The sequence below is a fragment of the Pristiophorus japonicus genome, chromosome 27 (genome assembly GCF_044704955.1).
Source record: "Pristiophorus japonicus isolate sPriJap1 chromosome 27, sPriJap1.hap1, whole genome shotgun sequence".
NCBI lineage: Eukaryota > Metazoa > Chordata > Chondrichthyes > Pristiophoridae > Pristiophorus > Pristiophorus japonicus.
The window spans coordinates 6,825,369-6,842,851 of record NC_092003.1 but is presented as its reverse complement, the minus strand read 5'-3'; the positions used below and the strand labels follow the sequence as shown (position 1 = coordinate 6,842,851).

Here is a 17,483-nt window from a genome sequence, read left to right as displayed (position 1 = left end):
TTGGAGAGACCAGAGGGGGGGGGTTGGAGAGATCAGTGGGGGGGTTTGGAGAGATCAGAGGGGGGGGCTTGGAGAGATCAGAGGGGGGGGGGGCTTGGAGAGATCAGAGGGGGGGAGGTTGGAGAGATCAGGAGGGGGGGGCTTGGAGAGATCAGGAGGGGGGGTTTGGAGAGATCAGGAGGGGGGGCTTGGAGAGATCAGGAGGGGGGGCTTGGAGAGATAAGGGGGGGGGCTTGGAGAGATCAGAGGGGGGGCTTGGAGAGATCAGAGGGGGGGGTTTGGAGAGATCAGAGAGGGGGTTGGAGAGATCAGTGGGGGGTTTGGAGAGATCAGAGGGGGGGTTTGGAGAGATCAGAGGGGGGGTTTGGAGAGATCAGAGGGGGGGTTTGGAGAGATCAGAGGGGGGGTTTGGAGAGATCAGAGGGGGGGGTTTGGAGAGATCAGAGGGGGGGTTTGGAGAGATCAGAGGGGGAGTTTGGAGAGATCAGAGGGGGGGTTTGGAGAGATTAGAGGGGGGGTTTGGAGAGATCAGAGGGGGGGTTTGGAGAGATCAGAGGGGGGGTTTGGAGAGATCAGAGGGGGGGTTTGGAGAGATCAGAGGGGGGGTTTGGAGAGATCAGAGGGGGGGTTTGGAGAGATCAGAGGGGGGGTTTGGAGAGATCAGAGGGGGGGTTTGGAGAGATCAGAGGGGGGGTTTGGAGAGATCAGAGGGGGGGGTTTGGAGAGATTAGAGGGGGGGGTTTGGAGAGATTAGAGGGGGGGTTTGGAGAGATCAGAGGGGGGGTTTGGAGAGATCAGAGGGGGGGTTTGGAGAGATCAGAGGGGGGGTTTGGAGAGATCAGAGGGGGGGTTTGGAGAGATCAGAGGGGGGGTTTGGAGAGATCAGAGGGGGGGTTTGGAGAGATCAGAGGGGGGGGGGGTTGGAGAGATCAGTGGGGGGGTTTGGAGAGATTAGAGGGGGGGGTTGGAGAGATCAGTGGGGGGGTTTGGAGAGATTAGATGGGGGGTTTGGAGAGATCAGGGAGGGAGGGGGTTTGGAGAGATCAGAGGGGAGGGTTGGAGAGATCAGAGGGGGGGTTTGGAGAGATCAGAGGGGGGGTTTGGAGAGATCAGAAGGGGGTGGTTTGGAGAGATCAAGAGGGGGGTTTGGAGAGATTAGAGGGGGGGTTTGGAGAGATCAAGAGGGGGGGTTTGGAGAGATCAGAGGGGGGTGGTTTGGAGAGATCAAGAGGGGGGTTTGGAGAGATTAGAGGGGGGGTTTGGAGAGATCGGGGGGGGGGGGTTTGGAGAGATCGGGGGGGGAAGTGTTTGCAGGGATCAGAGGGGGGATTTGGAGAGATCAGGGGGCGGTTTGGAGAGATCAGAGGGGGGGCTTGGAGAGATCAGAGGGGGGGTTTGGAGAGATCGGGGGGGGCTTGGAGAGATCAGAGTGGGGGTTTGGAGAGATCTGGGGGGGGGCTTGGAGAGAGCAGGGGGGGGGGGGGTTGGAGAGATCAGAGGGGGGGGTTGGAGAGATCAGGGGGGGGGGTTGGAGAGATTAGAGGGGGGGGAGTTTGGAGAGATTAGAGGGGGGGGGCTTGGAGAGATTAGAGGTGGGGGTTTGGAGAGATTAGAGGGGGGGGAGTTTGGAGAGATTAGAGGGGGGGTTTGGAGAGATTAGAGGGGGGGATTTGGAGAGATTAGAAGGGGGGGGCTTGGAGAGATTAGAGGTGGGGGTTTGGAGAGATTAGAGGGGGGGGTTTGGAGAGATTAGAGGTGGGGGTTTGGAGAGATTAGAGGGGGGGGGAGTTTGGAGAGATTAGAGGTGGGAGTTTGGAGAGATTAGAGGTGGGGGTTTGGAGAGATCGGGTGGGGGTTGGAGAGATTAGAGGTGGGGGTTTGGAGAGATTAGAGGTGGGGGTTTGGAGAGATTAGAGGTGGGGGTTTGGAGAGATCGGGTGGGGGTTGGAGAGATCAGAGGTGGGGGTTTGGAGAGATTAGGGGGGGGGGGTTTGGAGAGATTAGAGGGGGAGGCTTGGAGAGATCAGAGGTGGGGGTTTGGAGAGATTAGAGGGGGGGCTTGGAGAGATTAGAGGGGGGGCTTGGAGAGATCAGAGGGGTGGGTTTGGAGCGAGGTTCAGAGGCTGACAACTGACCCCCATCCTCAGCCTGGGCCAGTGTGGAGACCCTACAGAGAGAGATGCCAATCACCCAGGATTGTCCCCGCAACCTCCCAAGAATTTAGGATTCATCTCCCGTGGAAACATTGTTAACAGAAAAGACTTTCTTGGCCACCGGACATCCCAAAGCGCTTTACAGCCAATGAAGTACTTTTGGAGTGTAGTCACTGTTGTAATGTGGGAAACCCAGCAGGCAATTTGCGCACAGCAAGCTCCCACACACAGCAATGTGTTAATGACTCAGATCATCTGTTTTTCTTACGTTGATTGAGGGATAAATATTGGCCACAGGACACCAGGGAGAACTGCCCTGCTCTTCTTCAAATAGTGCCATGGGACAGTGCGGCGCTCCCTCAGTACTGCCCCTCCGACAGTGCGGCGCTCCCTCAGTACCGCCCCTCCGACAGTGCGGCGCTCCCTCAGTACTGCCCCTCCGACAGTGCGGCACCCTCTCAGTACTGCCCCTCCGACAGTGCGGCGCTCCCTCAGTACTGCCCCTCCGACAGTGCGGCGCTCCCTCAGTACCGCCCCTCCGACAGTGCGGCGCTCCCTCAGTACTGCCCCACTGACAGTGCGGCGCCGGCGCCCTCTCAGTACTGCCCCTCCGACAGTGCGGCACTCCCTCAGTACTGCCCCTCCGACAGTGCGGCACTCCCTCAGTACTGCCCCTCCGACAGTGCGGCGCTCCCTCAGTATTGCCCCTCCGACAGTTCGGTGCTCCCTCAGTACTGCCCCTCCGACAGTGCGGCGCTCCCTCAGTACCACCCCTCCGACAGTGCGGCGCTCCCTCAGTACTGCCCCTCCGACAGTGTGGCGCTCCCTCAGTACAGCCCCTCCGACAGTGCGGCGCCCTCTCAGTACTGCCCCTCCGACAGTTCGGCGCTCCCTCAGTACTGCCCCTCCGACAGTACGGCGCTCCCTCAGTACCGCCCCTCCAACAGTGCGGCGCTCCCTCAGCACTGCCCCTCCCACAGTGCGGCGCTCCCTCAGTACTGCCCCTCCGACAGTGCGGCGCTCCCTCAGCACTGCCCCTCCGACAGTGCGGCGTTCCCTCAGCACTGCCCCTCCGACAGTGCGGCACTCCCTCAGCACTGCCCCTCCGACAGTGCGGCGCTCCCTCAGCACTGCCCCTCTGACAGTGCGGCGCTCCCTCAGCACTGACACTGGTATGGTAGCCGAGATTTTATGCTCAAGTCACTGGAGTGGGATTCGAAATCACAACCAACGGAGCAACAGCTGACACACTTACCCCGAGATGAATCTAAATCCTTGGTTGCTTGCAGCAGTGTGTTGCAGATTAATCTTTTATTCCTGGAGGCGCCAATGCAATCTTACCTCCCTTTTGTAGCTTGGGGTTTGTGCTAACATGGGCAGTCTCAGGGCTAAGAGGGAGTCTTGTGATTGGACTCACATCAAAGTGATTGGCAGGTCAGACCCCTCTTAAAGGGGCAGTGTGTTTTTCAGTGGGCACCACCATTCCGGCAAGGGTTACAATTGCACTGAGGGAGCGCTGCACTTTCGGAGGTGCAATGGAGTCTGCTCTCTCCGGTGAACATAAAAGATCCCACGGTCACTATTTGAAGAAGAGCAGGGGGAGTTCTCCCCAGTGTCCTGGGGCCAATATTTATCCCTCAACCAACATCACAAAAAAAAAACCCAGACGATCTGTCATTTTCTCATTGGGCAGACGTTACAAGGACACCCTCAAAGCCTCCCTGATAAAATGCAACATCCCCACCGACACCTGGGAGTCCCTGGCCAAAGACCAGTCCGCCCTAAGTGGAGGAAGTGCATCCGGGAGGGCGCTGAGCACCTCGAGTCTCGTCGCCGAGAGCGTGCAGGAACCAAGCGCAGGCAGCGGAAGGAGCATGCGGCAAACCTGTCCCACCCTCCCCTTCCCTCAACCACTGTCTGTCCCACCTGTGACAGGGATTGTGGCTCTCGTATTGGACTGTTCAGCCACCTGAGAACTCACTTTTAGAGTGGAAGCAAGTCTTCCTTATTTCTCAGGGACTACTTGTGATGATGCTGTTTCTGGGATCATAGAAACATAGAAAGTAGGTGCAGGCGTAGGCCATTCGGCCCTTCGAGCCTGCACCACCATTCAATATGATCATGGCTGATCATGCAACTTCAGTACCCCATTCCTGCTTTCTCTCCATACCCCTTGATCCCTTTAGCCATAAGGGCCACATCTAACTCCCTTTTGAATATATCTAACGAACTGAACTCAACAACTCTCTGTGGTAGAGAATTCCACAGGTTCACAATTCTCTGAGTGAAGAAGTTTCTCCTCATCTCGGTCCTAAATGGCTCACCCCTTATCCTTGTGACCCCTGGTTCTGGACTTCCCCAACATCGGGAACATTCTTCCTGCATCTAACCTGTCCAATCCAGTCAGAATTTTATATGTTTCTATGAGATCCCCTCTCATTCTTCTAAACTCCAGTGAATATAAGCCTAGCCGATCCAGTCTTTCTTCATATGTCAGTCCTGCCATCCCGGGAATCAGTCTGGTGAATCTTCGCTGCACTCCCTCAATAGCAAGAATGTCCTTCCTCAGACTAGGAGACCAAAACTGAACACAATATTCCAGGTGAGGTCTCACCAAGGCCCTGTACAACTGCAGTAAGACCTCCCTGCTCCTATACTCAAATCCTCTCGCGATGAAGGTCAACATACCATTTGCTTTCCTCACCGCCTGCTGTACCTGCATGCCAACTTTCAATGACAGATGCACCATGACACCCAGGTCTCGTTGCACCTCTCCTTTTCCTAATCTGTCACCATTCGGTGTGTGCAAGTTGGCTGTTACGTTTCCTAAAGTGTCTACACTTCATAAAGTGCTCTGGGACTTCCCGAGAGCGAGAGAGGCACTATCGAGATGAAAGTCCTTTTGTTGCTCACAGTTCAACAGGAGTGATTGGCACGGCAGTGAGATTGCTGAGGGGGAGGGTAGGACTGGTGTTACCATTCTTTAGACTTTGTTGAATAAGAATTAGCCGACCCCCTGCCCCATTGCTCATGATTCTGATGGACAGCGACGAAGATGGAACTGTGTTTAATCTGACCTGTCGCTTTAAGGCCACTCCTCAGATATTCCCTGCAAATGTGGGGGTGGGGCGAGGATTTAGAATGGATGAACCTTGAGTTCAAATATGGGTTACATTTCTGGGGGAAGTTGTTGAAGGTTGACACCTGCTTGTAAATCCTAGGCTACTCCCCTTAGGGAGCAGCCAGAAAAGCCATCAGTAAACAACTGGCTTTCTGAGTGTTTTTAGTCATTGGAGTAAAGCTCCCTCTACACTGTCCCACCAAACACTCCCAGGGCAGGTACAGCACGGGGTTAGATACAGAGTAAAGCTCCCTCTACACTGTCCCACCAAACACTCCCAGGGCAGGTACAGCACAGGGATAGATACAGAGTAAAGCTCCCTCTACACTGTCCCACCAAACACTCCCAGGGCAGGTACAGCACGGGGTTAGATACAGAGTAAAGCTCCCTCTACACTGTCCCATCAAACACTCCCAGGGCAGGTACAGGGGGTTAGATACAGAGTAAAGCTCCCTCTACACTGTCCATCACACACTCCCAGGGCAGGTACAGCACAGGGTTAGATACAGAGTAAAGCTCCCTCTACACTGTCCCATCAAACACTCCCAGGGCAGGTACAGCACGGGTTAGATACAGAGTAAAGCTCCCTCTACACTGTCCCATCAAACACTCCCAGGGCAGGTACAGCACGGGGTTAGATACAGAGTAAAGCTCCCTCTACACTGTCCCATCAAACACTCCCAGGGCAGGTACAGCACGGGTTAGATACAGAGTAAAGCTCCCTCTACACTGTCCCATCAAACACTCCCAGGGCAGGTACAGCACGGGTTAGATACAGAGTAAAGCGCCCTCTACACTGTCCCACCAAACACTCCCAGAGCAGGTACAGCACGGGGTTAGATACAGAGTAAAGCTCCCTCTACACTGTCCCATCAAACACTCCCAGGGCAGGTACAGCACAGGGTTAGATACAGAGTAAAGCTCCCTCTACACTGTCCCATCACACACTCCCAGGGCAGGTACAGCACGGGGTTAGATACAAAAACATGGGATGCAAAATATACATGTATACATGTGTATACATCAGGGAGGAAAGCATTCGTTTCCATGGAGATGACAGGTACCCTGGCAATCCGCTTCAGTAGCAACACACAGAAATCTTACCTCTGCACCAGGGAGAAGTCATTCAGGGTAACTGGTCGATTTGTCCTGTTGCCTTTCTCTGTGATTTGAGGCTGTCCTGATTCACCCTTTTAGGGCATAGAATCATAGAATGGTTACAGCAGAGGAAGCGGCCATTCGGCCCGTCGAGCCCGTGCCGGCTCTCTGCAAGAGCACCTCAACCAGTCCCCCTCCCCTGTCCCTTGGCCCTGCAATCATTTCTCCTTCAGGTACTTATCCAACTCCCTTTTGAAAGCCACGATTGAGTCTGCCTCCAGCGCCCTCTCAGGCAGCGCATTCCAGATCCCAACCACTCACTGCGTAAAAACGTTTTCCCTCGTGTCGCCTTTGGTTCTTCTGCCGATCGCCTTAAACCTGTGTCCCTCTGGTTCTCCACCCTTCCACCAATGGGAACAGTTTCTCTCTCTCTCTACTCTGTCCAGACCCCTCATGGTTTTGAACACCTCGATCAAATCTCCTCTCAACCTTCTCTGCTCCGAGGAGAACAACCCCAGCTTCTCCAGTCTCTCCACGTAACTACAATCCCTCATCCCTGGAACCATTCTCGTCAATCTCTTCCACACCCTCTCCAAGGCCTTCACATCCTTCCTAAAATGCAGGGCCCAGAACTGGACACAATACTCCAGTTCAATCCGACAGTGTTTTGTACAGGTTCATCATAACTACCTTGCTTTTCCCAGTCTTTGGACCATACACTTTTCATTCTGTTACTGTTTCCCCCCCCCCCACCCCAGTTTCTCCCTTCTAATGTTATCAGGGTATTCGTCTCTGGGAGGCATCATAGCCCAGTCTCCTGCCCTCACCCGACCTGCATCCACAGGCTTGTACACACCCCACATGCATTTCACACCTGTGTACAGTAGCACGTATGTTGTGCATGTATACCTCACACAGCACATTCGCACACCATGCCCTCTAGGTAGTCCACGGTGGCTTATCCATGTGTGTCTTCTCTGCCCCTGAAGGAGGGACTGAGAGACAACAGTCATCGTACAGAAATTTCCCCGAGGGAGAGGATACTGAGAGACACCAGTCAGTGCACAAATATCTCCCTGGTGGAGAGGGGACTGAGAAACACCAGTCAGTCTACAGATATCTCCCTGAGGGAGAGGGACTGAGAGACACCAGTCAGTGTACAGATATCTCCCCGAGGGAGAGGGACTGAGAGACACCAGTCAGTGTACAGATATCTCCCCGAGGGAAGAGGGACTGAGAGACACCAGTCAGTGTACAGATATCTCCCTGAGGGAGAGGGACTGAGAGACACCAGTCAGTGTACAGATATCTCCCTGAGGGAGAGGGACTGAGAGACACCAGTCAGTATACAGATATCTCCCTGAGGGAGAGAGAGGGACTGAGAGACACCAGTCAGTATACAGACAACTCCCTGAGGGAGAGGGACTGAGCGACACCAGTCAGTGTACAGATATCTCCCCGAGGGAGAGGGACTGAGAGACACCAGTCAGTGTATAGATATCTCCCCGAGGGAGAGGGACTGAGAGACACCAGTCAGTATACAGACAACTCCCTGAGGGAGAGGGACTGAACGACACCAGTCAGTGTACAGATATCTCCCTGAGGGAGAGGGACTGAAAGACACCAGTCAGTATACAGATATCTCCCTGAGGGAAGAGGGACTGAGAGACACCAGTCAGTATACAGATATCTCCCTGAGGGAGAGAGAGGGACTGAGAGACACCAGTCAGTGTACAGATATCTCCCTGAGGGAGAGGGGACTGAGAGACACCAGTCAGTGTACAGATATCTCCCTGAGGGAAGAGGGACTGAGAGACACCAGTCAGTGTACAGATATCTCCCTGAGGGAAGAGGGACTGAGAGACACCAGTCAGTGTACAGATATCTCCCTGAGGGAGAGAGACTGAGAGTGGGACACCTTAAAGAAAAAAAAATCAGGAGAGAGATGTTGGAAGATTTTATTTAATAATAATAATAATAATTTTTTTTCCTCTTTTAAAAAAATCTTTTTCCTAAAAAATAACATTTGCCCAACAAGGTGCGGGTCCTGCTAGTCAGCGCGATCCCCCCCCCCTCACCCTTCGCCCGACCGTGAGACGGGGGGGGAAGAGAGAGCCGGAGGGTGGGACGCGACCCACAGCTGCCTCTGTAGTGGAAGAGCCCGCACTCTCCGTCCTCCCCAGCAGTATTTGCACTTGAAAGTTAAAATGTCCAGAGAGAAAGACTCTCTTGCCAACCGGCCAGTCACCTCAGCAAAGGTCGCCTCACCGCCCCCTCCCCCCACAAACCCCCGCCCCCCCTCTCCTCCCACAAACCCCCGCCCCCCCTCTCCTCCCACAAACCCCCGCCCCCGCCCCCCCCCCTCTCCTCCCAACCACGCAGGTCCTTTGGCGTGACCCTCCTCATGCAGTCAACGCTCCCAAGATTCCCTTAGAGTCCACGGGAATGAAAGATTAATCTGCAGGAGGCAAAACACCGGAGGAGTTAAAATCGTTGCAGGGCGTTACAAATTAACGGTGTGTGTTTTTTTTCCTCTCATTTTCTGTTCATTTATTCGGTTATAAAATGGCTATTCGACTGGGTGGGGCGGCGCAATGCGATCAAAGCTCCAGGAATACGGCCGCGGTTGGGAAGCCCGGGACCCTAAACCGACTCGCCCCCACCCCAGCTCGGCGGGGTAACTTCTTGGCACCAGATCTCTGTGTCCCAGTCGATCAGGCTGTGGTCCTGGGCGCCCGAGGGCAGCAGGAAGGGCGGCGGCAGCGGGGGCCTCGTGGAGGGGTCGAAGGTCAGTCCGGAGACGGGGCGGCTCGAGAAACCAGCTCGTTCCACCGCGGCGCTGAAGGGGTCGGAGTTCGGCGGGGGGAAGGGGCAGAAGGCTGCGGCCTCGTTGTCGTCGCCGTCGCCGTCGTCGTCGTCGGGGGGGGGGGCGGCGAAGGGATTGTTGGGCCCCGGGGGGCACAGCCGCACCCACGGCGCCAGGCGGAGGGGCGGGGGGCCGAAGGGGTTGTTAGGGTGGGCCGCCCGCAGTCCCGGCGTGCTGAAGGGGTCCGGGGCGGGGGGGCTGGCCGAGGTGGTCTGGCCCGGGTGGCCGGTGCCCGCGGAGACGCAGCTCCAGGGGTCGATCCGGGCTCGCGTCCGGGAGGGCCGGGGCCTTGGCAGGGCGCTGGTCTTGGGGCGCTCCGCCCGCTGCCCGGGCTTGCGATGGGGCTGGTCGGGGGCAGAGGGCAAGTCCAGGGCCTCCTGCTCGTTCGCCGTCCCGGAGGCAGCTGATATTCCTGAGAGAAAGAGAGAGAGAGAGAGACGGACAGAGAGATGAGACTTCGGCTAACTGGCGGCCATTGATTAGTTTTCAGAGAAATTCACGGCACGGAAGGAGGCCATTCGGCCCATCGTGTCTGCACCGGACGACCAAGAGCCACCCGGCCTAATCCCCCTTCCCCGCTCTCGGTCCGTAGCCCTGTCGGTTACAAGCGCACATCCCAAGTACTGTTTAAATGTGGTGAGGGTTTCTGCCTCTACCACCCTTTCAGGCAGTGAGTTCCGCCCCAGACCCCCACCGCCTTCTGGGTGAAGACATTTCCCCTCAAATCCCCTCTAAACCTCCCCCCAATTACTTTGGATCTACGCCCCCACCCCAATGCACCCCCTCTACAGGCAGCAGGTGGCATTGCCGCTGGAGAAATCCAGCGATGTCTCCGCAAGATCCTGCAAATCCCCCGGGAGGACAGACGCACCAACGTTAGCGTCCTCGACCAGGCCAACATCCCCAGCATCGAAGCACTGACCCACACTCGACCAGCTCCGCTGGGCAGGGCCACATTGTCCGCATGTCCCCCAGACACGAGACTCCCAAAGCAAGCACTCTACTCGGAACTCCTTCACGGCAAATGAGCCAAAGGTGGGCAGAGGAAACGTTACAAGGGACCACCCTCAAAGCCTCCCTGATAAAGTGCAACATCCCCCACCGACACCTGGGAGTCCCTGGGCCAAAGACCAGTCCGCCCTAAGTGGAGGAAGTGCATCCGGGAGGGCGCTGATCACCTCGAGTCTTGTCGCCGAGAGCGTGCAGAAACCAAGCGCAGGCAGCGGAAGGAGCGTGCGGCAAACCAGTCCCACCCTCCCCTTCCCTCAACCACTGTCTGTTCCACCTGTGACAGGGACTGTGGCTCTCGTATTGGACTGTTCAGCCACCTGAGGACTCATTGTTAAGAGTGGATTCCGAGGGACTGTCTATGATGACAACCCACTGGTGGTATTGCATGCACCCCCTCTACAGGCAGGAGGCGGTATTGCCCCAATGCACCCCGTCTACAGGCAGGAGGCGGTATTGCCCCAATGCACCCCTTCTACAGGCAGGAGGCGGTATTGCCCCAATGCACCCCGTCTACAGGCAGGAGGTGGTATTGCCCCAATGCACCCCGTCTACAGACAGGAGGTGGTATTGCCCCAATGCACTCCCTCTACAGGCTGGAGGTGGTATTGCCACAATCAACCCCCTCTACAGGCAGGAGGTGGTATTGCCACAATGCACCCCTCTACAGGCAGGAGGTGGTATTGCCCCAATGCACCCCCTCTACAGGCTGGAGGTGGTATTGCCACAATGCACCTCCTCTACAGGCAGGAGGTGGTATTGCCACAATGCACCCCCTCTACAGGCAGGAGGCGGTATTGCCCCAATACACACTCTCCAGAGGCAGGAGGTGGTATTGCCACAGTGCACCCCCTCTACAGGCAGGAGGCAGTATTGCCCCAATGTACCCCCTCTACAGGCAGGAGGCAGTATTACCCCAATGTACCCCCTCTACAAGCAGGAGGCAGTATTGCCCCAATGCACCCCCTCTACAGGCAGGAGGCGGTATTGCCCCAATGCACCCCCTCTACAGGCAGGAGGCAGTATTACCCCAATGTACCCCCTCTACAAGCAGGAGGCAGTATTGCCCCAATGCACCCCCTCTACAGGCAGGAGGCGGTATTGCCCCAATGCACCCCCTCTACAGGCAGGAGGCAGTATTGCCCCAATGTACTCCCTCTACAGGCAGGAGGCGGTATTGCCCCCAATGCACCCCCTCTACAGGCAGGAGGCGGTATTGCCCCCAATGCACCCCCTCTACAGGCAGGAGGCGGTATTGCCCCAATGTACTCCCTCTACAGGCAGGAGGCGGTATTGCCCCCAATGCACCCCCTCTACAGGCAGGAGGCGGTATTGCCCCCAATGCACCCCCTCTACAGGCAGGAGGCGGTATTGCCCCAATGTACTCCCTCTACAGGCAGGAGGCGGTATTATCCCAATGCACCCCCTCTACAGGCAGGAGGCGGTATTGCCCCAATGCACCCCCTCTACAGGCAGGAGGCGGTATTGCATTTACCTGCACTCTCGGTCAGCCTATCCCCGCCGCCGTGTTTCCTCTCCCTCCTCGGCGTCACCGGCGGTCCCGACTGCACCTCGCCGGCTGGGTGGAGGCGGCCGTCGGCCGGGGCGGGGCGCTCGGAGCCGGCCAAGTCGATCAAGGCCTCGCAGGGGCCCAGGCCGTCGGGCAGGAAGCGGATGAGGTCTCTCGGGGCTGCTTCGCCGCCGTCCTTGCGGGCCTTCTTGCCGTGGGCCAGGTGAGGCGAGCTCTGGTCGCTGTGGCAGCCGCGCTGCGCCGGGACGTCGGCATCGCCCTCCCGCTGCGGCCCGGCCTCGGCGGGTAGACGCAGGCGCGCCAGGTCGCCGCCCAGCGCGACCGATGCGAGCACGGCAGCGCTGCTCAGCAACGCCCGGCGCGTGCTCTTCAACCGGCGCCCGCCGGCCTCCTCCGTGCCGCCACCGTTCCCACAGCACCCGTCGGCGGCCTGAGGTAGGTTGTCGGCGTGTCCAAGGAAGATGGCGAGAGGCTCCCCGTTCCGGGCAGGGTCGCCTACAATGTCATTTTTTTAAAAAGAGACAAAAATCAAAATAGGGCCAGGGCAGTCAGTCCCGATTTCAACGGGTTAAAATTGGACTTGCGCAAAACCCTAGGATGCAGGCCATCGAGTCCAGGGGACTTGTCCATCTTTAGTTTGCCTGGTACTTTATGTCCAGTTATAGTGATTGTTTTAATTCCTTCCCCCCCCCTCCCTCCCATTTGCCCACTGATTATCGATTATTATTGGGATGCTTTTAGTGTCTTCTACCGTGAAGAACGATGGGGGTACTTGTGCATGAAACACAAAAGGTTAGTACGCAGGTACAGCAAGTGATCAGGAAGGCCAATGGTATCTTGGCCCCTATTGCAAAGGGGATGGAGTATAAAAGCAGGGAAGTCCTGCTACAGCTATACAGGGTATTGGTGAGGCCACACCTGGAGTACTGCGTGCAGTTTTGGTTTCCATGTTTACGAAAGGATACACTTGCTTTGGAGGCAGTTCAGAGAAGGTTCATTCGGTTGATTCCGGGGATGAGGGGGTTGACTTATGATGAAAGGTTGAGGAGGTTGGGCCTCTACTCATTGGAATTCAGAAGAATGAGAGGCGATCTTATCGAAACGTATCAGATTATGAGGGGGCTTGACAAGCTGGATGCAGAGAGGATGTTTCCACTGATGGGGGAGACTAGAACTAGGGGGCATGATCTTAGAATAAGGGGCCGCCCATTTAAAACTGAGATGAGGAGAAATTTCTTCTCTCAGTGGGTTGTAAATCTGTGGAATTCGCTGCCTCAGAGAGCTGTGGTAGTTGAATGGATTTAAGACAGAAATAGACAGTTTCTTAACCGATAAGGGGATAAGGGGTTATGGGGAGCGGGCGGGGAAGTGGAGCTGAGTCCATGATCGGAGCAGCCATGATATTAAATGGCGGAGCAGGCTCGAGGGGCCGTATGGCCGACTCCTGCTCCTATTTCTTATGGTCTTATGTCCAGAGGACTTGTCCATCTTTAGTTTGCCTAGTACCTTATGTCCAGTGATAGTGATCGTTTTAATTTCCCCCTCCCCCTGCTTATTATTGGGATGTTTTTAGTGTCTTCCACCGTGAAGACCGACACAAAGTATTTGTTCAAAGTCTCCTCCATTTCCTCGTTTCCCATTATTAATTCCCCAGTCTTATCCTCGAAGGGACCAACGTTTACTTTAGCTGATCTCTTCCTTTTTATATACCTGTAGAAACTATTACTGGCTGTTTTTATATTTATTGCTAGCTTACTCTCAATCTTATTTTCTCCCTCTTTATAATTTTTTTAGTCATCCTTTGTTGGCTTCTAAAAATTTCCCAATCTTCTACCCTACGCTAATCTTTGCAACATTGAACGCCTTTTCTTTCAACGTGATACCGTCCTTAATTTCCTGAGTTAGCCACGGAGGGTTCATTTTTCTCGTAGACTCTTTCTCATGGAATATATATTTGTTGAGAATTATGAAATATCTCCATAAATGTTTCCCACTGCGGATCTATCATCTGACCTTTTAACCTATTTTCCCAGTCCACTTTAGCCGCCTCAGTCTTCATACTTTTGTAATGGCCTTTATTTAGGTTTAAGACACGAGTTTCAGAGTAAGAACTTGCATTTATATAGCGCCTTTCACCACCTTGGGACGTCCCAAAGCGCTTTACAACCAATGAAGTGCTTTCTGGGTTGAGGGATAAATATTGGCCCCAGAACGTCCCTTCTTTTGGATGGGACATTAAACCGAGGCCCCGTCTGCTCTCTCAGGCGGATGTAAAAGATCCCACGGCCACTATTCCAAAGAAGTGCAGGGGAGTTCTCCCCGGTGTCCTGGGGCCAATATTTATCCCTCAACCAACATCACTAAAACAGATGATCTGGGTCATTATCACATTGCTGTTTGTGGGAGCTTGCTGAGCGCAAATTGGCTGCCGCGTTTCCCACATTACAACAGTGACTACACTCGAAAAAGTACTTCATTGGCTGTAAAGCGCTTTGGGATGTCCGGTGGTCGTGAAAGGCGCTATATAAATGCAAGTCTTTCTTTTTCTTCTTTGCAATATTGGCCATGGGATCTTTTGTCCACCTAATGGGGCAGACGGGGCCTCGGTTTAACATCACTTCTGAAAGACGTCACTTCCGACAGTGCAGTGCTCCCTCAGTACCGCCCCTCCGACAGTGCAGCGCTCCCTCAGTACCGCCCCTTCGACAGTGCTGCGCTCCCTCAGTACTGCCCCCTCCGACAGTGCAGCGCTCCCTCAGTACCGTCCCTCCGACAGTGCTGCGCTCCCTCAGTACTGCCCCCTCCGACAGTGCGGCGCTCCCTCAGTACCGCCCCTCCGACAGTGCGGTGCTCCCTCAGTACCGCCCCTCCGACAGTGCTGCGCTCCCTCAGTACTGCCCGTTCCGACAGTGCGGGGCTCCCTCAGTACGTGTCCCTCCGACAGTGCGGGGCTCCCTCAGTACTGCCCCTCCGACAGTGCGGGGCTCCCTCAGTACGTGTCCCTCCGACAGTGCGGGGCTCCCTCAGCACTGCCCCTCCGACAGTGCGGGGCTCCCTCAGTACGTGTCCCTCCGACAGTGCGGGGCTCCCTCAGTACGTGTCCCTCCGACAGTGCGGGGCTCCCTCAGCACTGCCCCTCCGACAGTGCAGTGCGGCGCTCCCTCAGTACTGCACTGAAGTGTGGGCCTGGATTTTGTGCTCCAGTCCCTGGAGTGGGACTCGAACCCACAACTTCTGACTCAGAGGCGAGAGAGCGAGCGAGATAGCCACTGAGCCATGCTGACAGACCCCTGACGAAAACCCTAGCGCCCCCAGGTTTGATGCCCGCCCTACGCCTCCACTGACCTGGGTTAGTGTCCGCGATCGATTGTGATAAGGATGGAGCACAGCCTTCGTCCCCAGTCTCTGCATTGAAGATATAATTATCCAGTCGTGGCTTCAGCCTGAAGATGAAAGACTCGAGTTACACTCAAAACGCCGGGAAATGGCCAAGTCCGCGTAGGCGACAATCCGCACCACATTTCTCGGTGGAGCAGGTTCGGACAATGCCACAACATGGCAGCAGTCTCACAACCCCGTGCCCCCTTCACCACCTCTGCCAACGGGGCACCGAGACCGGGTGTGCAAACTGTGCTCGCCCTCCGCTCCCTCGCCCGCTCTACCAATCGGAGTCCAGACAGAGGGTCAGCTCATTATTCACGGGGAGGGGTCGTCACAAACTGTCCTCAGCTATCGCACACCCACACCCTCCCAGCTCAGGTACAATGGAGAGTAAAGCTCCCCCTACACTGTCCCATCAAACACTCCCAGGGCAGGTACAGCACGGGGTTAGATACAGAGTAAAGCTCCCCCTACACTGTCCCATCAAACACTCCCAGGGCAGGTACAGCACGGGGTTAGATACAGAGTAAAGCTCCCCCTACACTGTCCCATCAAACACTCCCAGGGCAGGTACAGCACGGGGTTAGATACAGAGTAAAGCTCCCTCTACACTGACCCATCAAACACTCCCAGGGCAGGTAGAGCACGGGGTTAGATACAGAGTAAAGCTCCCTCTACACTGTCCCATCAAACACTCCCAGGGCAGGTACAGGGGGTTAGATACAGAATAAAGCTCCCTCTACACTGTCCCATCAAACACTCCCAGGGCAGGTACAGCACGGGGTTAGATACAGAGTAATGCTCCCTCTACACTGTCTCATCAAACACTCCCAGGGCAGGTACAGGGGGTTAGATACAGAGTAAAGCTCCCTCTACACTGTCCCATCAAACACTCCCAGGGCAGGTACAGGAGGTTAGATACAGATGGAAGTTAGGAGGGGGGTCTGGGCTGGTTCTGTTATGTTGCTGACTGTCACCCAACAGATGTCTGTCCCTCTCCGGTTCCCCGTATCCTAGACAGCCAGACCCTCCTCCTGCCCAGCTCCAAATATCCCCACTGTTTCACAGCGGACAATTCCCACCTTCCGTCGGCTGGTTTTGCCGCGTTGTTCCCCCAGCTGCGTCCCGGTCTCCTCTCTCCTTTCCCACACTCCTCCCCGTCGCAGTTCTCCAGGCCCCAGGCCGAACACCGGCTCCACGCACCATTGGGCTCGTTGGGAATCACTGCAAGGGAATGTGAGAGAGAGAGCGCGTGAGAGAGCGAGAGAGAGCGCGCGTGGGGTGGGTGGAAGAGAGTGAGAGTGTGTGAGAGAGAGAGTGTGTGTGTGTGTGTGTGTGTGTGTGTGTGTGTGTGTGTGTGAGAACAGGGAGAGTGAGAGTGTGAGAGAGAGAGTGAGAGTGTGAGAGAGAGAGAAAGTGAGAGTGTGAGAGAGAGAGAAAGAGAGAGAGAGAGAGAAAGAGAGAAAGAGAGAAAGAGAGAGAGAGCACGTGAGAGAGCGAGCACGAGAGAGAGAGCGAGCGTGAGAGAGAGAGAGTGCGCGTGTGTGTGAGAGAACAGGGAGAGAGAGAGAGAGAGCGCGAGAGAGAGCGCGAGAGAGCGAGAGTGGAAGAGAGTGAGAGTGTGTGAGAGAGAGATTGTGTGTGTGTGAGAACAGGGAGAGAGAGAGAGAGAGAGAGAGAGAAAGTGTGAGAGAGAGAAAGAGAGAGAGTGTGTGAGAGAGAGAGAAAGAGAGAGAGAGTGTGAGAGAGAGAGAGAGAGCGAGAGAGAGTGCACGTGGGTTGGAGGGGTGGAAGAGAGTGAGAGTGTGTGAGAGTGTGTGTGTGTGTGTGTGTGTGTGTGTGTGTGAGAGAGAGAGAGAGAGAGAGAGAGAGAGAGAGAGTGTGTGAGAGAGAGAGAAAGAGAGAGTGAGAGAGAGAGAGAAAGAGAGAGTGAGAGAGAGAGAGTGAGAGAGAGTGTGTGTGAGAGGGAGAGAGAGTGTGTGTGTGTGTGAATAGGGAGAGAGAGGGAGGGGGGGGAAGAGAGAGGGAGGGGGGGGGAGAGAGAGGGAGGGGGGGGAGAGAGAGGGAGGGGGGGGAGAGAGAGGGAGTGGGGGGGAGAGAGAGGGAGGGGGGGGGAGAGAGAGGGAGGGGGGGGGAGAGAGAGGGAGGGGGGGGGAGAGAGAGGGAGGGGGGAGAGAGAGGGAGGGGGGGGGAGAGAGAGGGAGGGGGGGGGAGAGAGAGGGAGGGGGGGGAGAGAGAGGGAGTGGGGGGGAGAGAGAGGGAGGGGGGGAGAGAGAGGGAGGGGGGGGGAGAGAGAGGGAGGGGGGGGGAGAGAGAGGGAGGGGG

The 17,483-nt window shown here is 55.9% G+C and overlaps 2 protein-coding genes across 3 annotated transcripts in view; one reads left to right on the top strand and one right to left on the bottom strand.

The window, feature by feature from the left end:
* Window positions 1–17,483, top strand: part of LOC139239453 (serine racemase-like) — a 140,039-nt gene that overhangs the window by 71,394 nt on the left and 51,162 nt on the right. The gene's annotated exons all lie outside the window — the stretch shown is intronic.
* The window catches only part of LOC139239451 (mitogen-activated protein kinase kinase kinase 11-like), an 81,669-nt gene continuing 72,931 nt past the window's right edge, over window positions 8,746–17,483 (bottom strand). For both annotated transcript variants that reach the window (XM_070868203.1, XM_070868202.1), the window contains exons 7-10: window positions 16,241–16,382; window positions 15,123–15,220; window positions 11,742–12,272; window positions 8,746–9,650 (exon numbers count right to left, since the gene is read on the bottom strand). In XM_070868203.1, coding sequence (XP_070724304.1) covers window positions 9,016–9,650; window positions 11,742–12,272; window positions 15,123–15,220; window positions 16,241–16,382 — 1,406 coding nt within the window. In that variant the 3' untranslated portion in view covers window positions 8,746–9,015. The remainder of the gene's footprint in view (window positions 9,651–11,741; window positions 12,273–15,122; window positions 15,221–16,240; window positions 16,383–17,483) is intronic.